Here is a 26,584-nt window from a genome sequence, read left to right on the forward strand (position 1 = left end):
TCAAATTAATCCATGACATGATAACATGATACATGCATTAAATACACCAAGAACTCCAATTGGCACCAATAGACTACCGAGTGACAAAAAAAATCCCAAACATTGCCAAACTCCTAATACATGTTAGCACAACAAACGGTGCTGAGCTCCAAGACCATGTCAAGCTCCCAGACCATGCTGAGCTCCAAGACCATGCTAAGCTCCATAGACCATGTCGAGCAACTAAACCATGCCAAGCACCAATCCTTCTTCAACCAAGTATGAGTCCAAATACCCTCCAAAGAAACTACAGAGCCTCCTCCCATGAACTCCAAAGTAGTCACTAAGGAAACCCAAGATGCTCCAGCATTACAGCTCCTAGCAGAAGTATATCAAAGAATCACCCTCCTAAACAAACCATTAGAAGCAAAAATATAAATCAAGTAAATGAAGAAGTATGTGAATTATGTTTTTTTTCTTAAGTTGAACCTAAGAGTGTAGATGAAGCATGCAAAGAGAATCATTAGATTCAAGAAATGAAGGAATAATTAGATCACATTATCAAGAATGACACATGGGAATTAGTTCCTAGACCTAAAGACAAGAATGTTATAGGAACCAAATGAATATTTAGAAACAAGATGAATGAACAAGGTGAAGTTGTAAGAAACAAGGTTAGACTTTTATGCAAAGGATATTCACAACACGAAGGAATATATTATGAGGAGGCATATGCCCATGTAGCTAGAATAGAAGCAGTAAGAATGTTCTTGGCTTGTGCTAAAAATAGAAGTTTGTCAAAACAACCTTCCTGAATGGAGAACTTGAAGAAGTATATATTGAGTAGCCTAAGGTTTCCCTCTAATAGAAGATAAAGATATGGTATGTAGATTGAAGAAAGCTCTATATGGTCTAAAGCAAGCACCTAGAACCTTGTATGCAGGGTTGGACAAATATTTGGAAAAACTTGGGTTTGCTAAAGGTACAACAGATAGTAACTTGTATTTGAAAGAGATAGAGAATGGTTTGTTGATCATAGTAATATTTTTTGATAACATAATATTTGGAGGTAATGATGAAGCAAGTGATAAGTTTGCTAAAAAAATGAAGAATGACTTTGAAATGAATACAATAGGAGAAATGAAGTTTCTCCTAAGTTTGTAGATTGTACAGAATAATAATGGTATTTTTATTTCACAAGTGAAGTATTTGAAGGACTTGTCACAAGTTCTAATTGGCCACAAGCTATCTAGTAAAGATGAGACACCTATAGTTGAGTATAAGTACAGATCCATGATTGAAGGTTTGCAATATCTGACTCACACCATACTAGACATAGCAAATGCAGTTGGGATTATAGATAGATTTCCATATGATCCTAAGGAGTATCATTATGCAACACTAAAAAGGATATTCAAATATTTGAAGGGAACATCTGATTATGGAATATGGTATGATAGATCAAGTGATTTCACTCTATATTCTTATACTGATGTGGATTGGGTAGGAAGTATAGATGACAGAAAGAGCAGTGGTGGAGCATTCTTTCTTGTAGGAATATTGGTTTCTTGGTTGAACAAGAATCAAGATTGTATTTCATAGAGTACAACTAAGACATAGTGTGTAGTAGCAACAAATAATTGTAATCAAGTGATGTGGATGAAGTAGATGCTAAAGGATATTATGATAGAATTTTTAAAACCTATTATCATATATTGTGATAACACAAGTATAGTAAGTATGTCTAAGAATCATGTATTGCATTATAAGACTAAGCATATATCTGTTAAGTATCATTTCTTAAGAGATAAGGAAGTAGTAAAGGAGATTAGATTGGAATATATGAGTACTAAAGATTAGATTGCAGATATCTTTATGAAGCCCTTACCTAAAGATACATTTGAGTATGCCCCTACCTACTTTAGAGTGGATGATGTAGAGATTGCATCAGTCTAGTGGTATAGAGCACTATTGTTTAACTGGATTGAATGTTGGTGCTTCCTATATGGGTGAGTATTTTTGATGAGCACTCTTGGTATTTGGTATTGAGCAATGTCTTTGGACACTTGAGTTGGTTGAAGACTTGAAGTAGTAAATTGACATAATAAAGCCTTTTTCATTGATGTCAATGGGGGAGAGAATGCATGAAAAACATCTCCTAAGTATGTATGGGTGAGAGAGTTATTTGGGAAATTTGGAAAGATTCACGTAAAAGAGAAGGAATATCTCTATGGGGGAGATGATGCAAGGAGGGCAAAGAATAACTAGGATAAAGGCACACTCAGGAATCCAAACCAACCTTGCAAAGTAAACACAATGGAAGCAAACAGACAAAGAGAACAACACCACCAAGAGAGAGAGAGAGAGAGAGAGAGAGAGAGAGAGATACTTTTATTGATTTATCAAATGATTAGCATACATGCTTAGTTGTAAGGCCTTCTAGGTTACAGCTAGATATAATATACATTCAAGATCTAAGATCTAGCTTCAAATTCACACTTTCCAGTTCTACTCCCAATCGATCTACCCATAATCTATCTAACTCTAAGCCTAAACACTCTATTTATACTTGCCAAAATGGGTTACAGAACATTACATAATGGAAAGGCTGACTCAACAATGGTCTAGACACATCCTAAGAAAAGATCTTATCATACATTTTGTGATCGAAATAAATCCTGCAAGTCAACTTGCACCAAAAATGCAAAAAACACATCCAAAATACTGATGCTCCACATCAACAAGAAAACTCGACACATAAAGGATCACTCAACACATGAAAAATAACTTAGCACACACTATGAAAGTCAACACACTATAGAGTGAGATGGGATAACATGCAAACTTGAGTGTTAATATGACGTGAGATAACCTCAACTCATCTTAAAGTACAAAATTACTAGCACTCAGTAATTGCTGTAACTCGGTAATGATTATAACTTGGCAACAACTAGCAGAAAGAACACAATTGAGTAGGATAACACATCAACCTAGGATGCTCTTGCATCAAACAACCAAGGTAGAAAGAAATGATTCTCCTAAATCACGCAAGTGTCACAAGATAAGATAAATCCAATTCAGATTGAGAAATTCATGTAGCATCTCCAATTGGTATGTTCTTCCACTTCACCAAATATTCATAGTACTCTTTTCTTCTTGTGCTTTTACCAACTCTCTGATCCAATATATGTTCAACCTCTTCAATATGCTTCTTAGGATAATCATCAGGTATAAAAACTTCATCATCTGACTCACGGTACTTATACAGATCAGCAACATTGAATATAGAAGATATATCCATGTCATTAGGCAACTCAACTTCATAAGCATTTCCACTATCAAACTTCTTCAAGATCTTACAAGTTCCAAACTTCTTCATCTTCAGCATATTGTATGTTCCAACCAAAAATCTTCTTTTCTTCAAATGAACCATCACCTCATCACCAAATTCAAAAATATGATGTCTTCTAGACTTATCCACATTCTCCTTGTAATTCTGATTACTTTGCTCCAACTTCAGCTTCACTTCCTTATGCAAAGACTCCATGAAATCAGGAAATTATTCTCCTATAGCACTTCTCTTCACTAGCAACATCCCTTAATTCTGATACTCGTGCTAGCTTCATTCTAGTAACAATCTCAAAAGGTGTCTTCCATGTACTCCTTTTCACTGAATTATTATTTTATTCCAACTAAGCATCTCAGCAAATTACCCAAGCTTCTATTCATAACCTCTGTTTTCCCACCAGTCTGTAGATGGAATGTAGAACTAAACTTCAACTCAGTACCCATCTTCTTTCACAAAGTTCTCCAAAAACAACTAACAAACTTACTATCTTTGTTAGAAATAATACTTCTCGATAATCCATGCAATCTAACAATCACTTTGAAGAAAATTTTAGCAACATGCTCAGCATCTGATATCTTCTTACATGGTATAAAATGAGCCATATTAGAAAATCTATCCACGGCAACAAATATAGAATCATACCCCTTTGTTGTTTTAGGAAATCCAAGAACAAAATTCATACTAATGTCACTCCAAAGTTTCTCAGGAATAAAATTAGTTGTATACAGTCCACTATTCTAACTTACTCCTTTTGCAACTTGACAATCTCCACAACTCTTCACAAATTTCTGAACATCCTTATACATCTATCCAACATGTCCAAAATGCCCAACCAATCCACCAATATGTTTTTCCTTAATCAGATTCAACCTCATAGAACTTCTAGGGATACACAATTGAATGCCTTTGAACAACATACCTTTTTGAATGAAATATTCATCATACGTACTAATGTGATCTATTAGATTTGGTGCTCTGCACTCTCTCCATAACTCAGAAAAATTATGATCAACATCATACAACTCTTTTATTTCATCAAAACCAATAACTTCAATCTTCATTTTAGTCAACAAAGAACATCTTCTACTCAATGCATCAGAAACTCTATTAGTAACTCCACTCTTATGTTTAATCACAAATGTAAAACTTTGCAAATACTCAACCCATTTGGTTCAATTTATGTTAATTTCCCAAGTATTGTAAAGATTTATGATCACTATACAACACAAACTCTTTAGGAATCATATAATGTCTCCACTTCTTCAAAGCTTGAACAATAGCATAAAACTCTTGATCATACACAAAATACTTCCTTTTAGCATCATTCAACTTCTCACTAAGAAAACAACATGCTTACCTTCTTGACTTAATGTAGTTCCTATGGCCCTACTACTTGCATCACATTCAACTTGAAATACCTTATTGAAATCAGGCAAAGCCAATATGGGCAACTCAGCAACCTTTTGTTTCAAAGTCTCAAAACTCTTATCAGCTCTATGTGTCCACTTGAATTCCTTTTTATCTTCTCTCATTGTCTTAGTCATAACATTACAGACAACACTAAAATTCTTTATAAACTTTTTGTAAAAACTAGCCAAACCATGAAATGATCTTAGCTCGCCCACATTCTCAGGTATAGGCCATTCCAAAATTGCTTTAGCCTTCTCAAGATCCATTATCAAACCATCAGTTAAAATAAAAAATCCCAAATACACAATCTCTTCTTGCATAAAAGAACACTTTTTTAGATTAATCATCAACTTCTTTTTCAATCACTACAATCCTTGTCTAACATGCTCAAGATTTTCTTCCTTGGTCTTGTTGAATATCAGAATATCATCCAAATAAAAAATCACAAACTTAATCAATAATCTTTTCAGAACTTCATTCATCAACCTCATGAAAGTACTAGGTGCATTAGGCAAACCAAAAGGCATAACCAACCATTCATACAAACCATCTTTTTTCTTGAAAGTAGTCTTTCATTCATCACCTTCTTTGATTTTGATCTGATGATGGCCACTCTTCAAATCAATCTTGGTAAAATACTTTGCTCCACTTAAACAATCCATTATGTCATCCATCATCAGCATAAGAAACCTATATTTCACTGTGATCTTGTTAATAGCTCTAGAATCAGTACACATTCTCCATTCTCCATTCTTCTTAGGTTTTAATACAGCAGGTACAACACATGGACTCAAAATTTCTCTGATTAAACCCTTCTACAAAAATTCATGCACTTGTTTGTTAAGTTCTTCATTCTCTGTAGGTGTCAATCTATATGGTGCTTTGTTCGAAAAACTAGCTTCAGGAATCAAATCCATACAATGTCTTATGCTTCTCACTGGTGACAAACCATTAGGAATATCCTCAACAACAATATATTTATACTCGTTCAACAATTCCGTAATTTCTTTTGGTACTCGACTACCACTATATGCTGTCACTTGGTCATTACAACTTCTTTTGTCACTTGGCCATTACTACCAACACTCAATCCTCTAGGAACTATAGAAAAATAAACTTGATTCTTCTTTACTTCTTTTTCAAATTGTTCCACATTAACCATGCAAACTTTTATTGTGGTACAATTAACCTTATTTGGACTTTCAATCAAAGGTAGCAATATTTGTTTATTCCCATTCACCCAAAGAGTATATTGATTCAATCTTCCATCATGTACAACATATCTATCATATTGCCAAGGTCTACCCAACAAAATATGACAACAATCCATAGGCATAATATCACAAAACACTTCATCAAAGTAATGTCCAATCTTGAACTTCACAACACATTGCTCACTTACCAATATCTTATGCTCATCTTTGATCCATGAAGCATGATATGGTTTAGGATGCTTCAGCCTCTACATCTACGACTTTGTAACCATCTCTTTTGATGCCAAATTTGTAGAACTTCCACTATCAATGATCACCTTCCACATTTTTCAACCATCTTGCATCTGGTCTTGAAAAAAATTCTTCTAAGGACATGTTCCTCATCACTTCCCTTATTACATAAGGTTCTTCTCACCATCATATTTTCTCCAGCCTAAGGTCCACTTGGTGAACTCTCAATGTCTCCTTGAATCACAACATTTCTATTATTTTTCTCACTTTCAAAAGATCTACATTCAAAATATTTATGCCCTTCTTTATTAAATCTGAAACAATTACCACAAAAAATACCTCTAGAATATGAATTACCTCTTCCTCGCTAAGAACTACTACTTCCTTCATAAGAACTACCACCTTTCCACTCGGTCTTGTCTTCATCATCATTCTTCCATTCAGATTTTCCTTTATCATGCACAGAACTGTCAAATCTGCCACCTTCACCATAAAATTTACCTCTGCCTCTCTGGAATCTACCACCTCTTTGTCTTTGTTTATGCTTCTTTGTCAAGATCTCCTTAGCTTTCAAGGCATATTAATATGCTTCTTCTACACTTTCCAATTTCACAAAATTTATTTCATCTTGAATTCCAGATCTCAATCCATTTATGTACCTTGCAATTTTATCAACATCATCATCCACATGTTCGGATCTAATGTCCAATCTATAGAATTTTTGGGTATACTCTTTCATAGTCATGTCTTTTTGTCTCAAATTTTGCATCTTTCTCAACAAGCTAACTTGGTAATCAGCAGGAAGGAATTTTTTCTTTACCTTGTTCACCATCTTCACCCAAGTTTTGATTTTTTCCTTTCCTTTCCTTTGTCTATCAATTTGCAAATGCTCCCACCACAGTGAGGCATGACCTTTCAATCTAGTAACTGCAATCTTCACCTTCCTATTATCAAAAATGTTTTCATACTCAAAGAACTTCTCCATATCAAAGATCCAATCCAACACAGCATTGGTGTCCAACTTGCTATCATAAGGAATAATTTTTGTAGCAGGCTTTGAATGTGCCCTAGATAATACATTGAGCAATCTTTCTTCATTTGGATCTTCTTCCAGTTCTAGATTAGGGTTTGGTGCTACCACTTCATCATCACTCACATCCTCAAGATGTGCTCCTCTCCTTTGGGATATCCCCAGAGCATCTAATATGGCTATAATTTGACTCAAGGCATCTAACACAACATTATCGACATTTCCTCTACCATGAACCATCTTTACAAATTAAGTTCCCACAAGATTGTAACCCTCTACAAGTTATAGGTCAAATCCATACATCTGTAACTCTACAACCAAATATGAATTAGGGTTCTACACAATCCAAAATCTTAGCACAAAGTGCCTCACACTTCAGTGATATGCTTGCACACTCAAGAACAATTGTGCTCTGATACCACCTAATACAAGGAGGGAAAAGAATAACTAGGATAAAGGCATACCCAGAATCCAAACCAACCTTGCAGAGTAAACACAACAAAATAAAACACAAAAAGAGCACAACACCACCAAGAGAGAGAGAACAAGATACTTTTATTCATTCAACAAATGATCAGCATACATGCCCAAGTGTAAGGCCTTTTGGGTTACGGCCAGATACAATATACATTCAAGATCTAAGATCCAACTTCAAATTCACACTTTCTAGTTCTACTCCCAATTAATCTACCCATAATCTACCTAACTTTAAGCCTAAACACACTATTTATAATTGCCAAAATGTCTTATAGGACATTCTAGAACATTACATAATGGAAAGGCCGACCCAACAATGGTCTAAACAGATCCCAAGAAAAGATCTCATCATAAATATCGCAATCAAAATAAATCCTGCAAGTCAGCTCACACCAAAAATGTAGAAAACACATCCAAAATATCGACACTTGGCATCAACAGGAAAACTTGATACATAAGGGATCACTCGACACATGAAGAATAGCTCGGCACACACTATGGAACTCAGCACACATTGTAGAGTGAGATGGGATAACACATGAACCCGAGTGTTAACATGACGTGGGATAACCTCAACTCGGCTTAAAATACAAAATTACTAGCACTCGGAAATTGCTACAACTTGGAAATGACTGTAACTTGACAACGACTGGTAGAAAGAACACAATTGAGCAGGATAACACGTCAACCCAGGATGCTCCTACATTAGGAGATATGCTACATGAAGAGTTATTAATGCAAAAGGGAAAGATAAAGTACCATTGAATGGGGGAGAAGATAAGAAGCTTCTTAGTGAACAACTCATGAAGTCAATCTAGAAGATGTAGAACGGACCAGTGTTCTAGAGGTTTTTAGATTTGATTGATGAAGAGGATTTGAAAAGATGAGAACAACAATAGTAGCAACAAAGTATTGTTTGGTATTCTTGGATTGTAGATGTTTTTCATCTATTTTACCATCAATGCTGAAGGGGGAGATTGTTAGCATGAATGTTGATGGTATTCCTTTGGGGGAGTATCCTAAGCATTGGTAAGCATGTAGCATTATTGACATGTTGCATTCATGACTATGTTTGTCATTGATGTCAACATAACAGTAAGTCTGTGAAGACTGGTAAAGTAGCAAAAAGAGATCAAGGTTGTATGGACAGAAATTTGATGATCCAGTGATGTGCAAGTAAGGACATGTTCCACATTGTGTCCTGATGATAAGGTTCAATGCATGTAAAGTAAGTTGAAGTTGTACAGAACATATGCTTGATTTACAGTGAGAAGTACAGAGACAAAGTACCCGAGAAGTAGTTTTTGGTGATTGCATCATATCTTCTAACAGAGATATAATCTGGAGATGCATAGCTAGTCAGTGATAGAAGAAAGTCTAATGGTGACGTCAGCTAGTGCACAAATCCTAGTGTCGCAAATGTGAGAAGTTGTATAGACTATGAGACGATAGTGCTATTGTTATTATGAAATAATTAATTATCTCATTATAATTAATTGGGAAAGCCTCAAGGCCAACTCAAGCAATTATTTTGAAGATACGGTATAAAGGAAAGATGGTTTCCTTGTTTGTAAGTGTGTGTGTTCAAGTATCAAACATGAAGTAATCAAGGAAGTGTGAAAAGGAATAGAATGTTTGGTGAATGTGAGTAAGCGATCCAAGGGATTATTGGATGCGAAGGTTGTGATCTGGTAACTAGATCAAAAGGAGCAGAGGTCCGGTTGACAGGACAGAGTAAGAGGAAGGAGCAGTATAGTAGAATTCTATTATGTTGCAAGGAATAATACAGAGATCATTTGGATAGTGGGTTCAACTATTTGGATAGTGGGTCCATCTGCCTTCTACAACTCCTAATAGGGTTGGAATCTCCTAACAAGGATTCAAAGTCTCCTAACGGGGATTGATGTGTATTGAATGTTGCTATAGACTCCCAACAAGGTTCGTCCCCTAACAAGGAACATTTATATTAGTACATCATCTTGTGGGTATCATCCCCATTGGGGTTCTCCCTCTGATCAAGGGTTTCCCTAGTTTACATATCTGGTGTTATTGTGTATGAGTATCTTGTCATGGTTTCTGATTATATTGTTCACATGGTTAAGTTTTATAAAGGTTGATAATTGTGACAATAGATGTTGGATCACTGATTCACCTCTCCTCCCATCTCAGTTATATTGGTGGACTATATATTTTAACACTAACTTAGTTCCATAGACATCAGTTTTCTACCCATACAATTTGGCACTTTATTATTTTCCCATTGTTGTTTTATTGTATGATAGAGCATTCTATCATACAACATGCATTTCATCGCACGACTTAAAAAATGTTTTATCATATGACATTACACTTTATTCTTTCCTTTATGGAGTTTTATTGTATGATAATCTGCATGAAACCTTTATATCTTGGAAAGAGGGAAATCCTGTATATGATCGAAAAATATGATATGGATATTTAGATATGCTTTTGGGAGATGCATCTTTCCAAAAAAACAAATCACATATCAATCGCCTTTGGGGTAGCTAGATGCAACTTCTCATTTAACTATGTGGTTTAATTAAAAAATGAAGTAGTATGTTTAATCACGTAACAATTATATTTTAAATTTAAAATGGACATTGATTTGAATGGTAGCATAGTAATCTGAATGAACCTTGCATGTTAATCAATTAGATGGTGATTGTTCTATACGGACAAAGTTAAGGCTTGGGGATCTTTTGTTATTATTTTAGTCTTCTACTTGCGATATGTTATTTGTGATGGTTAAACATATTGTTAAACAAAGAATAAATATATTAGACTTTGATTGATCTTTGTTTCCAAGGATTCTTAGGTGAGACATTGCAATTCCTGCATGAGAGGAGAATCTGTACTACCTAGGACAGTGGATATTGGCCCCTAGTATCTTGTGGGAGCTTCAACCTTATCATTTTTGGCCCCTGTGTCCTTACCTAGATGTCATGTTCCTTGCATATTAGGCTTATAAGGTTGGGGAATGAGCATGAGATCTGTGGAACCTTCCACTACTGAGCCCTCTCATGAGCTTCGGAATGCTTATTCTCCTACTTCTTTATTAATGGATCAAGGAAAGCATGTTCCCCATGGAAAATCCCTGCTTACCAAAGTTTATAAGACCTCTAGTAATCTCTTTTGTTCCTATTACACGTCAAACGTGGACAAGGAAAAGGCGCCCTTGTTTCACAAACCCAAGGTGTGCTCATTACCCATCATCAAAGACATACCTCACCTTACCACCTATCATCAAGGTAGGAAACATCATAAGATTGTAGAATATCCCTTGGCATTAACTACTCAATCTTAGAGGGAACCACTTGCCCCCCCCCAACTGCTTGTAGGACAAAAAGGAGGTATTCTATGATTGAGCCTCTATTTCCTCCATCATCAACCCCACCTACTATTCCATTAGTAGGGACCTATTTGACATCAACAACTTCAATGACAACCTCTTTCATGGATTGGGATAGTATTGCACCTCTATAAAATTTTCATCTAGGTCCATATTTATGTCAAAACTATCTTGTGCATGAGAAAAAAAATCATTGACAGGAGAGTGCCTTTGATGTAGACCAAACTAGGGCCTTTTAATCTTCTATGACAAACTTGTCAAATGCACAAAATGTGGTGTTGTTCCCTAATGCACCAAAAGGCTCAAACGTCCCAAATCATGAAGTCAACCTTTCTAGTGATTCACAATGGTTCTAAGGGCTTCTACTTACCCAATCCTACCAACAAAAATCAACTTCCAATGTTCCAAGTGCCTATCTCATTGGCAAACTCAAAATGCTATCCTAATAGGCCGAATCCCCTATTAGGTCTCTAGTGCCTATTTTTAATACCTTTCTCAAATCTTTCCCAAAAGGCTCTCAAAACAATTAGTAACCACTAAGTTCACCAAAATGCACAATGATGGCTTTGATGCCCAAACGTGCCAATGTTGAACAGTACAAACAAATTAATGCTTGCATTTTAAACTAACTGGAATTAGTATCAATTACAACCTAATTCATGATTCCTCTAAATTGTATTCATATGAACCCAACTCAATACAATACAAACCAATACTACCTAGAAAATGTATTACAAAAATAATACCCAAAGAATCCAAACATTGCCACTTGATAATAACAAAAGGAGAATAATAAAATATGATTTTAAATTAAACCAAAATCAAAACACAATGAATCAAATCCAAGATGAAAACTCTCTTATTTATACATTCCAAAAGTTCTACACAAACAGATGGTCTTGGCTATCGATGGCCAAAGGATGATTACAAAGGTTTTCAAATTAATTTCATCCTCTTGGCTATATCAACTTAAAATAACATTAACCCATTAATAATGTTCTTGGGTAGTTACAAATGAGACTATTCGATCGACCTTCTTCATCGGTTTGGTACAACATTGAAATTTTTCTAATTTTGCAATGTTTGTAATTTTGCATTGTTAATGAATCACTATTTTTGGATCCTTTGATACTTACATGGTTTTGGCATACATCTTACATTAAACTTTTTTGACACAGATGACCAATAATTATTACATAAAATTTATCATATTTCTATAAGGCTGAGGTGCATATTTCTCTCCTAGCTCTACTCCTACAACCCCTTACCCTCCTGCTACCTTTGTCACACTTTCCCCTACACAATGAAGATAGATAAAAATTTAACGTCTACGAGACTAAAAATAGCCTATGGGACAGCAAGACAACTCAAATAGATTTAAGTAGCAATGTTCGCTACTTGTGCAGGATGATGATGAGTCCACCTAATTGTGCAATGTACTCTTTGTTGAATAGGTTATGCCAAGAACTGTCACATATAGTGTCCGCAAATTTATCTCTACTACTCTTGTAGGCTTCACATTCTAAAATAAAGTGTTGTTCAGTTTCCACTTTCCCAGAATTGTAGAATCTGCAAATTCTCTTTTCCCAAGCCTCTTTTGGCCTCTTCCAATGTCCGGTCTCACAACGGAGTTGATGAGAGTTGGTTCTCAGTTGAGCAATAAGAATTTTAGCCCTCCAAGAAATGTTGGCTCCTATGTATGCTTTTTGGAGTTGATCACAAACGGGGTTGAACTCATTTATATTATATAATTTCTTCCTTCCGATCTCGCTTCTCCAATTTCTCTTGTAAAATTTCTCCATGACAAAAACCTTTATTTCTTTATTATTTGTGGGGCACATATTGAATTGAATATTCCATTTACTCATCCATTTGATGTTTTGTTGCATCCATGTCCTTTTTCGCTTACATAGTGTCACTAAAGACCACTTTAGGCCATCTATCCTCTTCCATTTAATGACAATTAAACCTCGTGCCAAGCGGGTCTAGGTATTTATTTACCCTTCACAGGAGCTACCATTGATCACCACTTTGCCAAACATCTAACCAGTTAGTAGACCCTTGAACATATTGCTCACATAAGTGATATTAGTACAACAATGTCCACTTAGCTTGCGTCCACTTCATCCCATGATCGTCATGCTAGCTTCTAGATATCCTAAACGATATTATAGTGGATAAAAGGACTTTGCCCTCATCCTGTAAGAGGAATTTTGAGCAACTCTGTGTTCTGGAGTTTAGGCATTCTATTTTGCTTTGACATGTCATCTTTCCATTTCAGTTCTCACAATGGAGCAAGCTCCAGCTTCTCCTAAATTTGTCTCCAACACTTTCGCAGAGGTCGGTGAAGAAGCTTCTTGATCAATGTCTCTACATGGATCTCCTGCAAGTGTCGATGCTTGCGAATTTTTACTCATTGGAGGATATTTTGGCATTGACGGAAATCTTCACATGATGCATCTCACTCACCATAGTAGAGCTCTTACATAAGGACCTTTCAACTACTTCATCCTTGGCTCTCGTTGATGGTGGGGCGCCTGAGGCTGCCATTGTATTCTCCACCTCCCTCCTTATATGATCAGGACCAGGAAGACAACGATTTTCTAATGGATGACCTACGAAGGCAGTACCCGCTTCTACATTTGTAGATTAAAGTGTGTTTGCATGTATTCCCCACTACTAGTGTTTTTTCCTCCCAAGGGAACCTTATAATCTTCTGGTACATAGAAATGGGGTTTTTTTTTGTTGTGCACATTCTTCTATATGTTCTCTACTTCTATTTTTCGTACTATTGAGTTTTTACATTTGGAGAAGATGCAAAGTACTGGGGACATTTAGGCACCCCTTCTATGTTGAACCATTTTTTCCTTCAGATCCGTGTCCCAATTGACAAATTGAAATATGCCATGAGAGTAGATATATGTCTACGCTTTGGGTTTTGACACCAAACCATCGAGTCTCCCTATCTCTGTATAGATGTTGTAGAAACGTGTATCACTCATCAAGGAGTGACGTTCTATGGCAATATCTTATATGTTGTCATGTCACACCATCTCTTCCTTCTTTGGAATGGTCTATGTTTCACTATAAGCAGCATATCTTATCCCAAGGGGGGAGTTGTTATTTGTGTTTGATTTTCTTTTAACCTATTTGTTATTTGTGTATGATTTTCTTTTAACCTAACAATCACGATGTCTCTATCCACAAGTATTTCTCACAAAATAATTGGAGTTCGTCATTGTCTTCCTTTTTTGAGGCCAAAACACTATCTCTATGTTGGTTCTTGCCCATCATATTCCTATCTAGCTTAAACCTGCACATATCGACATGATCTTGTTGGCATGAATGTCTTATGGAGATTGTCAGTATGCTTTGGGAGATGATTGAGTACTTATGTGTTGCATTCATGACTTGGTTTGTCACTGATGTCAACATATCAGCTTTCTAGATAGTCCTGGCAAAGTAGCAGATACAATTTCGTTTGGCAAGGTTTCTGGTTGCTGAATTGCTTTCGGCAGGGTTAGCACTATGTTTGTGGATCCTTATAGATGCTATATCTATGTTTGCAAAAACGAATTATGTAGTTTGCAGTAAGTTATAGAGGTTTGTTGAAGACTGGTTGAAGGACAATTTGCAGGATACCGTATGTTGTTGTTTGTGTTGTATCTTTTCGGCGAGGTTAAAGCTTGTTCGACGGGCTTGGATTTTGGTCAAAGACATGTTCATGATACTATATTTGAGATGGCAGAATTTGGTTTTCATTTTGTGAAGGCTTGTGAAGGATAACATGTGGGTTATTCCTTGGAGGCAGACTGTGTTGTATTATTGATGTAACTTGTAATATAATGTGTGGAACCTAAATGTAATGTCTTATGATGGTCCTATATTATTCATTGTACATTGGGAAAGCCTCAAGGTCGGCTCAATTAGTTATTGGGACTCGGTATAAAGGGGAAGATGTTTTCTTGGTTGGAAATCATCATATGCGGTCATATGTTATTGATGTAATGTTATGCGAGCTTTAAATGCAAATTTGTGAAGATTAGAGAAATGTTTGATGTTGAGGATAAAGTGTGGACTTCAAAGGAACTATATTGGCAAGATAAGTTGTTGTTTCCATCATTTCATTTTACTTGGATAGGTTACCCTGAATTATTTAGTGAAAACAATTCTGAAGAAATTTGGGCAGTGCATTCAAATGTCTTCTTTTCGACTCCTAACAAAGTTGGCACAGCTCCTAACAGGGTTGGAATCTTCTGACAGAGATTCAAAGTCTGCTAACATGAACTCATATGTACTAATTGTAATTATTTGACTCCTAACAAAGTCACATCCTTTCACAGGGAACTTTTATGTTAATATATTATCTTGTGGGCATCATTCCCACAGGAGTTTTCCTGCTGATCAAGGGTTTCCCTAGTTAACATATCTTGTGTCATATTGCATGGTTGTTATCTTGTGGTTGCCATATCTTTCGATTACATGTTTCAGATTTGTTAAAGTTGATAAAAGTTGTTTAAAGCTTTTAACTGATTCACGCCTTCCTCTGCCCCCTATTGTCTCAATTATATTGGTGGACTTTACTTTCTAACAGATCTTAAGCCTCCCTATCACATGCCTGCCTTGCTCAACACTACATGTTGCCACACTATGTCTAAGTTTCCCTATCATATACCTATCTAACTTGATGTTATCCATGTCGGTGCACTATCAAATTCTCCCTATCACATGCCTATCTAGCATTCACTACGCATGGTAGAGATTTATTTAAAATTACCTATCATATGGCTACTCAGCATAACACAACTTGTCAGCCATATGGATGTACCACCAATGATCTCACATCAAACAAGTTGTCTTCATCATCTTCCGATTTGTGTACAACATGCTTGTGTATATGCTTCTCACGGTAAAGGAGCTAGGCATGCTACCAATAAGGCTAGAAAGCTGGATGTCACTAAGCAGGAGTATTAAGTTTGTATTGTTACTCATTGTATGCATGTGGGAAAATGGCTAACAATAACCCTCAAATTCCTTTCCATTATTTGGAATTGGGATGGACCATGACAGAGATGGTATAACATTTCTGAACTGACTGCCATTACAATGTCAAGAGCTCACTGTTTGTACAGAGAACACTGACGACAGATTAAAAAGCTCATGTGGAAAAGCATATGGGAGCTCTAATGGACCGGCTAACAACCATCCTATACTTCCTGCAAAACAACTCCCAAAGATGATAAATGCTCTTTCTGGCCCCAATCTGCCCTTCAGGTAATAAAGAACAATAGGTTCACATTCTTATGGTTCATCCTGTCTAGTGACTGGTGCAAAATGTATCCTAAATTCATCCCCAGTGGTATCAGTTTGACCTGCCATGGAAAAGGCTCCCAACAACTCTTAATGAGAAAAAGGAACATTTCAAAGGATTTCCTCCAAATCAGAAGAATCTCAGAATAGTTTGGGGGCTTGTGTGATTCTGATGTGGAAAAGTGCTGTAGGATCACACCACTTTTATTTTTGATTTCTAAATGTTTTTAATATCCGTCTGAGTTGTGCTGATAAGCTGCTAGAGGAGATAAACATCTTGAGTAGGGCTACGAAGTTCCCAATTTAAGGGGTATAATTTTATGATCAATTTTCTCTGTATCAGTCTCAGAAAGGGTTTTATAATCTAAAATCTAATTACACTGTGCCGTGAATAGATGGCATTACACCATTAGACTTATTGGTGATTTTCAAACTAAATGAAACGAAAAATGCTTTGCTTACCAAAACAAACTAATTTCAATGATCCTTGATAGCAGTGAGGTTTATTGTCAAATGCGAACAGTTAAAGTGGTCAGTCATTCAGGTGGGGCATGCCCAATGAACAAGAATTGGTGCAACTATTACCTAAATTTAGCAGAAGAATTACCCCTGCATTGTGGAATCTAAGCCAAATGACCGTGCCAGGTGTAAGTCATACGTTATTATGTGAATTTGATGGGGGTGATTCCCTGCCCCCTTCATTGTTACATGCATACAAAAGGAATTTTAAAATCCACAAATAAAATAAAGGGGTTTATCAATGGTTACATACATTTGCCATATCGAGCATAACAAGACTAGCTTGGTTCAATGTGCTATATTACTTGAGTATTAAATACAGAAGTTGGTTCCCATGAAAATAGTGTGTTACCCAAACAAAAGAAACGATTACTGCCAAACCAAGGAAAAATCTTCCTTCTATACATTTGCAATAAACCAAAAATTACATCAATCCCAATAAACAATCCCTGAAATTAGAGCCGGGTCTGTCTTCATTTTGAGTTCATATTTCCAATGCATTAACAAGTACAGCAATATTTCCAAATTAGAGAAATATCCATGTATAAAAAATGGCAGAATAATAATGCTAATATTTATAGCTTCAGCTTGATCTTATCAGACCATTTGAAAATATCAGAATACACTTGATCTCCTAAGTCTTTCCCCTTTGCACCTGCCGCTACTCTTATAATGTCCTCTATAAGGGCAAAATTCCCCATAATGTCAACATGAGCACCACTCTGGGTACCACGACCTTCCAACAAGTTTGCAGGTGGGGCATGTAAATACTCTCTTACATAGGTTGCCATGCCCGAAGGATTGAATCTAGTCTGTCCACGCCAACCTTTAGCACACATGAACCCAGCACTGAGTGTTGGCACAGTTTCATCACCTTCGGCTAAGTATACACCACCTTTCAGGCAACTGCCTGCATTCCCACCTTCAACTGAACTATCAATTTGAAATGGTATGTAGCATGTGTCAGCAGAAGGTGACAATTTGTAGACGTATGACCGTTCTGTAGGGATGCCAACTCCATACAAGGAGAAAATTTCCATGTCTGGAGCATCTGGCAATCTGCAGCAACATTTGCCAGGGGAATTAAACTCAAAAACGATAAAAATAATGAATCTTGAGAGCAAGTAGCATAAACAAGTTATATAGTCATTAATTTTTAGCCAAGTATGAAAAATCACATCAACTCTAATTACTGATTAGATGCAAATAATGTGCACCACACAGCATGAACTGGGAATGTATAATACTAGGACCATAACACTTACTTTGTCTCAAGTGGATTAGACCAATATTTATAATGTTTGTATTTTGGATCATCCAAATTTTCAGCAACACCATAAGAAAAATGAGCATCTCCACGTTGCATCAACTTTGGGGCAACAAAGTGGAGTAGATCTAAGATAGTTCCTGCTGTATATACTTTATGTTCAGCAATGGCCTGGATGCTCTCCCAGCTCATCTCCTGGTATTCAGTCCAGACATCACCACAAGATGCATTGGATTTGACGAGGCTATTATCTTCAGGTGAAACCTATTAAGAATAATTTAACGGCTGGCAACAATTAGTTTCCTACAGACACACCATAAAATTGCATAGAAAATGAAATGGTAATTCCTTCACAGGTACAATGTTTTGTATCTTTGAATTCTCTGTGACGAATCATTAAAATCTTAAAGGAATTTTGAGATCCAGTATCTATTATCTTCAAGTGTGACCTATAAAGAAAATTCAATGGCAGGCTACAATTAGTTTCCTACAGACACATAAAATTGCATCAAAAATGATACTCTAATTACTTCACAGCCAGAATTGTATCTGAGTTTTCTCAGATGAATTTTAGAAATTTGAGGTCCAAAATCATCCACCCACAATATACTAAATCCAGAAATTACTTTGTCCACAAATTCCTTCCGCAATCAAATGACGCAACATTTCAGATAAACCATACAAGAAAATAAGGAACATAACATTCAATCCATGTATTCCTTCAGCAATCAAATGATACAATATTTCAGATAAGCCACACAAGAAATAACAACAACAATACATTTTCTACGTGCTAGAATTGCAAATTTTTAATCAGTTGAAAGAGGCTCGCAACAGCTTTTGAGTTATGTTAATTAAAACTCAAACCTTAGTTGAACTACTGACTCAACAAAACTCACCATATCTGAAAATTTCAATTCAGCAAAAGCTTGGCACATTTTCATTAGGAACACTTTGTTTTTGCTAAATTCAATGACAAGATTTACCCAATGAGTCCATAGATGAGTGCAAAAGAGTTTTTTTATTAAATTTGATTAATTTGAATGCAAATTGAGTACAAATTGCATCCTCGTGTAGAATCCTGGTAATATCTTTAGCTGACAACTACTATAAAACTATGATGATTCCCCTTGAACATCATCATGATTTATCATAATTCACAAATTGCACATTACAAAATTTTACATCTCCGTCTTCCTTAATCTAGGGGAAAATTTGGGAGGGATTCTAAAATTTGAATAAACACATTTAAATCTTTGATGCTGATAGTATGATATTTCATCCTTGATCAATGATATTATGATATTGATAAAACTAGTTGTCTAAGTTCTTGATTCTGGTCTTCACCCCCAGACCCCCTTATTGTAATCAAATTTCTTATATTACAAAAGATCTCAATAACCAGTGGGAGTTTAGGAGTGAAGAACCCAATGGATTTGATAGACCTGGCAAGCTGCACAAGGTGGTGATTTGCTGAGTACTTGGTGAGTAATTCATCTATGATTGCAACAATACACCACAACGACTGTTCATTACCATGTTGAACAGTTGTGTGTGATGCAAAGAAAGTGTCTAACTAGCGTTAAAAAATATTAAAACAAATAAAATAGAATGCAAGTTAAAACATAATCTACTTTGATTTTTAAATTTTACATTTTAAAAATAAGTAGATAGTAGATAATATTACATATAAATTTCAATTTTAAACCTTTTTAAAAGAGGCTAACTGTCACAACTTTCATGTGGATTGAAAAACGGCTTCTTGCATATGATGATGATTGACCACAAACACTTGAATCTCATTAGCCTCAATATGAAGTTGTTTTACCCACTCAATCTAGGTGCCCATCATCACATCAACAAAATGAACCATTGAATGGCACATGATGTTTAAAATAATTTCATCACACGTCAACTATTAACCCAATTGATCTCCAATTTTCAGTATTGGTCATAATGACTTGGACAAATAATTTGGCCCCACTACCTTGTTCTAACAACAAATTATCCATCCTTCACTTGCCTCAAACAATCGACTACCCTAAAATATACCACCCAATGAGGCACATTGCAATTAAATTACTTAGGGGCTTATCTTTCCAACCTTTATGTCTATCAAAAATAATGGACACTCCAATTTCTGCCCCATGAATTGCTAATAGGTTGTAATCAAATATCTACACAATCCCTTTCCTTGAGCAATAAGGTGGTGCATACTTTCTTATAGCCAATACCTTTGTACATTTCAGGTACTTCACCGATTCTCTTCATCTAACAACAATATGGTAGATAAGTAGGAGATATTTTCCACAGCAAGTCAAATTGTGATATTGCTATTAGGATTCAACTGTGTAGTTTTTAGAGTCAACCTCATTCACCCATGTTTCGTGAGTAGTGATTCATGAAGAACCCATCTCTCATGAGAATGAATGAAACATGTAGCACTCATTGCATATAGATGATGCTCACAGAGGTGAAGCACCGAGACTTTCTGGGAGGTCACCCATCCCAATACTATTCTAGCGCGAAGAAGCTAAACTATAGAATTTCCTCCATGGTTGAGCCCACTCTTCTTGCAAACCCATTTGCAAGCAAAGTGGGCTAGAAACTCCGCAGTTAAGAACACTTGAGTTGGAGTAGTACCAGGATTTATGACCTCTTGGGAAGTCCCGATGATTCACATCTATGAGCATCATCTAGATGAAATGAGTGCTAAGACTTCACGGAAGGATATTAAGCAGAGTGGGCTTAACTTTGGAAGAAACTTTACACTTAAGCACACTTAACATGGAGTATTAATGGGATGGGTGACCTTCCGAAATGTCCCTCTGTAAGCACCACCTAGATGCAATGAGTGTTGGAGTTGCAACCGAGTGGGCTTAACCATGGAGGAAACTTTGTAGTTAAGAACACTCAAGCTAGAATAGTGTTGGGAATCAGGATGAGTGACCTCCTAGGAAGTCTTGGTGCTTCACCTCTATGAGCATCACCTAGATGCAATGAGTGTTAGTGTTCCATTCATTCTCATGAGAGATAGGTTCTTGTGAACCACTACTTATGAAACATGAGTCAATGACTTTGACTCTAAAAATTACGAAGTTGAATCCAAATAGCAATATCACAACAATATGGTGATCTTACAATATTACACGGGAACTCATTGGCATAAATAAGAGTAATGAGATCATTAGCCTTGCACTTGCCTCATTCTAGAATGCCTTTCTAATTGGTCCACAACATTCTATCCTCTTTTTATGAAGGTGGAGTTACTAAACATGGAGGTACGATGGTAGGTTAGTCACTATTGGTGTGGAGGATGGCCGTTTAAGTCACTTACAGAATCCTTTCTTGGCAAACAAGAAGTTTTGATACATTTTTGATAACTTTTATTTTCATCTTGTTCTTTGGTATATGCAAGAACTTTCGCTTGGCCAGCCCATGATTGGTTAATACGTTACACATTCTATTTGCTTGGCCCCAAACCACACACAAATGGGCTTTCATTTGACCAAAGCACTAACTCTGAGAAGTTGTTCAATTATTATGGCATGTCTTCTACATGGCTAAAAAAATTGAATTCAAAAGCCTTAGCCAGCCTTTGGCCCACAATGCCATAATAACTTACCATTCTAGAAATCACATGTATCTATACATTATAAAATAAAAAACAATGTCAAAATAACAAAAAATAAATAATGCATTGCCATAGATTACCAATTACTTGTTTAAAAAAATTTGAAACAATTTATGTAATGAACCATGTATAAATAAGCAAAGGTCCAATGGAATTTCAAAACAGTTGTAAGTTTTTAAAAATCTTTAACAAGAAGATCTTTACCTTAAAAGGAGAATCTCCTTTCTGCAGGTTTCTTGATCTTTTCAGGAATTATCTAACATTGCAAGCATAGAAATATTAAGAAGAGCACAAACTAAAGGCATAGTCCTAACTGCCAAGTAGGAGATAGCAATACAATTTTGGATAAGGTTTGAAAGATAAGAAGAGTTGTTTCTCTTTTGTATGTAAGGTTAGGGTAGTCGTTTGTAGTATTTTATGTCTTTTAAAATGAAAATGCGATCATGGGATCATGAGTATATCCAAGTAAAGCCATAGTATAAAGTCTCATATTGTAGATGCCCTGGTTTTTGCCGTAAATCACAATTACATAGAACAAGAAGTAGAATAGAATTAGTAACATTACGTACCTGGTTGAGAACCTGCTGTATGTTAGAAAATCATTAAAACATAATCCACAAAAATAGATCTTCTTTCTTTGAGATATTCAAACATAGATTATTTCAAATAGGATTGGGAACATTAAATTAACAGATATTTAATTTATTAAAGTGTGAAGAAGGAAAAAGTCCACCGATCTCAAGACCAGTAAGAACCTCGGGGGGTGGATTCCCCCTTTGTGCCACCTCGCTTAACTAGGGCTGCAGTCAGCTAGGGGATCAAGACAAATAAATAAAAAAGGCTTAAGACAAGCTAAAGCACGAAATGCAAGGAATTCAAAATAACTACCAACTACTAACACAATGATATTTCAATTACAAAAAACAAAAGATCACAGTACAAAGATAAAACATTGAATTCCACAAGCTCACTACTCAAGACCCACATGTAGGTCAAAGATGAGAGTGCGGGTATGAGACGACAATGCAGCGCATGCACATCCCATATGTAAAGAGTATGGAGAACTGCACAAAAATCTAGAAAACTAACAAAAATGACTAAACATGACAAAATGTAAAGCTAATGACTAATAAAATAACAAAAGTATGACTAAATTGTGAAAGCAATAAAAAAACTATGAATAATGGGAAGGAAGAACCTCACAATAAGTGTGAGTTGATATGCCAATAAACCACTTTGTTCCTTTCATCCATGATCCTACACACATGAAGATAAGGTAAAATATTGGGTGGTTTTTTGGAGGCCTGCCTCAGTCAAATCCCTGTGTTGATATTTCCACCTCCATAGCAACTGAATAGATGAGATAATGGTGATTAATAACAGTAAAGACAAAATGACAACAATAATAACATAAGAGAAAGTTAAAGAACTATAATACGTTGTCATAAATGAAATGGAATGGTGAAAGTACGTCCCTTCACCACTATAAAGCCAAGGGCTTGTCTAAGTGAAAGCAAGGATGACTGAAAGATTATGAACAGGCTATCCCAATGCAACGCAAAGCTCAAGAATATGATCAAGAAGCTGTGAAAATGGCCGAAGTATCATAGTGAAGTGGAGACAAGCTTCAAGAAGTGAAGAACAAATTAGGCTCAAAATGGAGCTTTAAAATTGTTGGGTCAAATCTTGGCATTAATGGTTAGTGGAATAAGGTATTACACAACAAGGATAGCAATTTGAGATGCCTCAACGGCTCACTGCACATCTGCAAATTCATGGGATGAATGTGAGCCATGCATATGTCTTTGTGGCTCACACATTCAAGGCCATGCTGGCCATGTTACCAAGAATCTAAGCGGGCAGTTAACAAGGCAAAGTGGAGGACGCAAAGGTTGGTGTGGAAATTCATATTTTAGCTAAGGTTGGGACATTGCATCATGGTAAATTACATAAGGGTGCAAATTTACAACATTGTATAATAGAGTCCAACCATAAGAGAGGTAGGATAAGATGTGTATTGGGGTGCCTTATCGCATCCTTGACCATAGGTCCAATACTATATTATTTTCTCTTTTAACCTTATGTGGCTCTTGCAATTTAGATGAGAGGGTGCTCTTGTGAGATGTCCGTAATCCATTAACCCTCTGCATTAGATCCAAGAGCTAACTACAATCCCTCTTGACCTCATTTGGCTCTTGCCCAATTTGAAAGGGTATATCTAGTTAGAGATCCATGATCCATTAACCCTGTACACTAGACCTAGTCATCAATTACTATCCCTCTTGCCCTCAAGTGGCTCTAGCTAGCCATCCAGATGGCAAGGGGGTAGCAAGAGATCCATAATTCATTGACTGTCTACACTAGACCTAAAAGTCAATTACTATTCCTCTTGGCCTCATCTGGCTCTTATCATCCAAATGAGGGGGTGTATCTAGTAAGAGATCTATAATACTTTACTCCTACATTAGACCCAAGAGTCTATTACTATCCCTCTTGGCCTCATTTGGCTCTAGCCATCCAGATGAAGGGGAGCATCTGGGGAGAGATTCAGAATTCATTAACCCTCTAAACTAGACCCAAGAGTCAATTACTATCCTTCTTGACCTCATGTGGCTCTTTGCATTTACATAAGGGAGTGTATCTAGTCAAATATCCATAATCCATTAATCTTCTACACTAGACCCAAAAGCTGATTACTATCGGTCTTGGCCTTATGTGGTTCTTGCCATCCAGATGAGGTGTGATGGAGCCAAGATATTTTTGCAAATTGTAGTCTCCACTCAAAACATTTTACCCAATCATTCATAGGAATGTTATGATATTCTTGAACAAGATACATGAAGACCTTATGAGCTATTTACAAAGAGGTTATGGTCCTTGTCGTGATATGGTTGTTGTCATGGTGATAGCCCAATGGATAGGAAAATGTGAACAGATTTCATGTACAGTGCATGAAGATTCAATCGAAACTTCACAACAACATACATGGTATAGAAGATTTATATAAAGTACAAGTGTCTCAAGTTAGACCTGTATGCAAAAGAGCATTTCAGTGTATATTATTTTGAGAAGTAAACAGAACTACACTAGGTATGCAAGATTATTAAGTCACTTTCAGTTTAATGGCCCTACAGCAGATTGATAATGGATGTATTTATCAGAATAGTAGCTGTATTTAATGATTTACCTCCATGTCTTAGAGAGGCTTTTCGAATTTTCTGCTCCAATGTAGTCAAGTGTAGATGCATCTTTGCAATCAGAATTTTAAAGAGGCAACAAATAGAGTGCCACTTACAAGCTTGAAAATTTTGATGTGAGTTACAAATATAAACAACAATTCATCCTTGAAAAAAAATGATTAAGCGTAAGGTAAAAGGAGCATGTAGCTACAATACTTCTGAATAAGAACAACCAGATGGAGAGATGGATTGCATCGAGGGTAGAGACTAGCACACTACCAATGCATTTATTGAAAAATAGAAATTTGATGGCAAGCATCAAACTAAGAGACTTAAATACAGCCCAGCTGTAGATATCAAAGAAAGATTGTAACAGCAATAGGTATTAGAAGTTGCAGATGTTTTTTTAAAGGATCGATAGAGTCAAATAAGCAGACTACTCATAACATTCAGCATCCCCTATGAAGAATACATATATTCATCAAGAAGGCAATGATAAATTTCCATACATTATATTAATAAAGGCAAGTTATAGAATATGCAGCTATTGATTACCTTTTGATGGAATTGCAGACATAAATAATGCTTGATCTGAGAACCATATATTTTGTAAAGGTTTGGAGACATCAGTATGATACTGATGGGAAATTTAAGGAGCAAGAAGATTTCAGCGTTAATGGAGTTTGAATTGAACCGAGAACAAATGCTCAACATTTATGCAGGTCTATTCCAGTATAAAGTGATTCCCAAAATCAGTCGAAGGCCCTGGTTGAAATCATATATTGACATTCATAAAAGAATCTTAAGTCACATGATTTCTGCACCTTGGATTCATTTGGGAAGTCGTTCTTCATCTGGAAGTAGCCATGAGAAGCCTTTGTCTTCTTAGACTGCGTTTAATGGTTTTATTTTAATAGATACTTCTCTTTTTTGCAGGATTAATGATGAAACACGGAAAAGAAGAGAGCTTGTGCGCCTAGAGCCAACACCCGAGTTCAAAAACATATGCTTGAGAGGAGGGCATGATAATTTTTTTGACAACGGTTCAAAATACTTGCTCCAAGTCATGACCACAGCAGCTTTAAGATCAGGAATCTATGTTTAAACTAGAGATTGCAATTGGTAGAAGGAAGCCGTTTGATGGATGAAAGATTCCACAGGAGGTATTCACGGGAATGAAGGAAATCAAATCAAATATTTTAAGCCATGGGAGAGATATAACTGCCGGCTAAAGTTCGAACCATATTACAAATTAATTAAAACATATTAAGTTTTTAACATTGGTTAATTTTTATTATGAAGAGGTGCAAGGTTTGGTTGACCGTTGAATAACAGATGCCTTTTCATTCTCTATAAATATATGATGTGAAATCAAACTGGAGAGAGACAGAATTCATATTGATATTCTAAATTTTTTATATATTATGATGCACTATGATAGATTATATTCTTTTATTGGAGGAGAAATGAAGTTTTGAACAAAGCCCATGGATTGAATTGCGGAGCAAATTTATATGCGATTCTGGAATTGAAATGCAATAAATAGATCATCTATAAAGAGTCTCTTTATTGCGATTTTATTTCCGGTATAATTATTTATTTTAAATTTTGGAGT

General features: G+C 36.0%; 1 protein-coding gene across 1 annotated transcript in view; it reads right to left on the reverse strand.

Moving 5' to 3' along the window:
• Nucleotides 1-17,258: 17,258 nt before the first annotated feature.
• Nucleotides 17,259-26,584, reverse strand: part of LOC149573260 (phospholipid:diacylglycerol acyltransferase 1-like) — a 138,997-nt gene continuing 129,671 nt past the window's right edge. Inside the window, exons 5-6 of the mRNA XM_089814463.1 lie at nucleotides 18,155-18,420; nucleotides 17,259-17,948 (exon numbers count right to left, since the gene is read on the reverse strand). Coding sequence (XP_089670589.1) covers nucleotides 17,465-17,948; nucleotides 18,155-18,420 — 750 coding nt within the window. The 3' untranslated portion in view covers nucleotides 17,259-17,464. The remainder of the gene's footprint in view (nucleotides 17,949-18,154; nucleotides 18,421-26,584) is intronic.

The sequence above is a fragment of the Cupressus sempervirens genome, chromosome 2 (assembly GCF_028749045.1).
Source record: "Cupressus sempervirens isolate cs-2001-9-10 chromosome 2, ASM2874904v1, whole genome shotgun sequence".
Classification (NCBI taxonomy): Eukaryota; Viridiplantae; Streptophyta; class Pinopsida; order Cupressales; family Cupressaceae; genus Cupressus; species Cupressus sempervirens.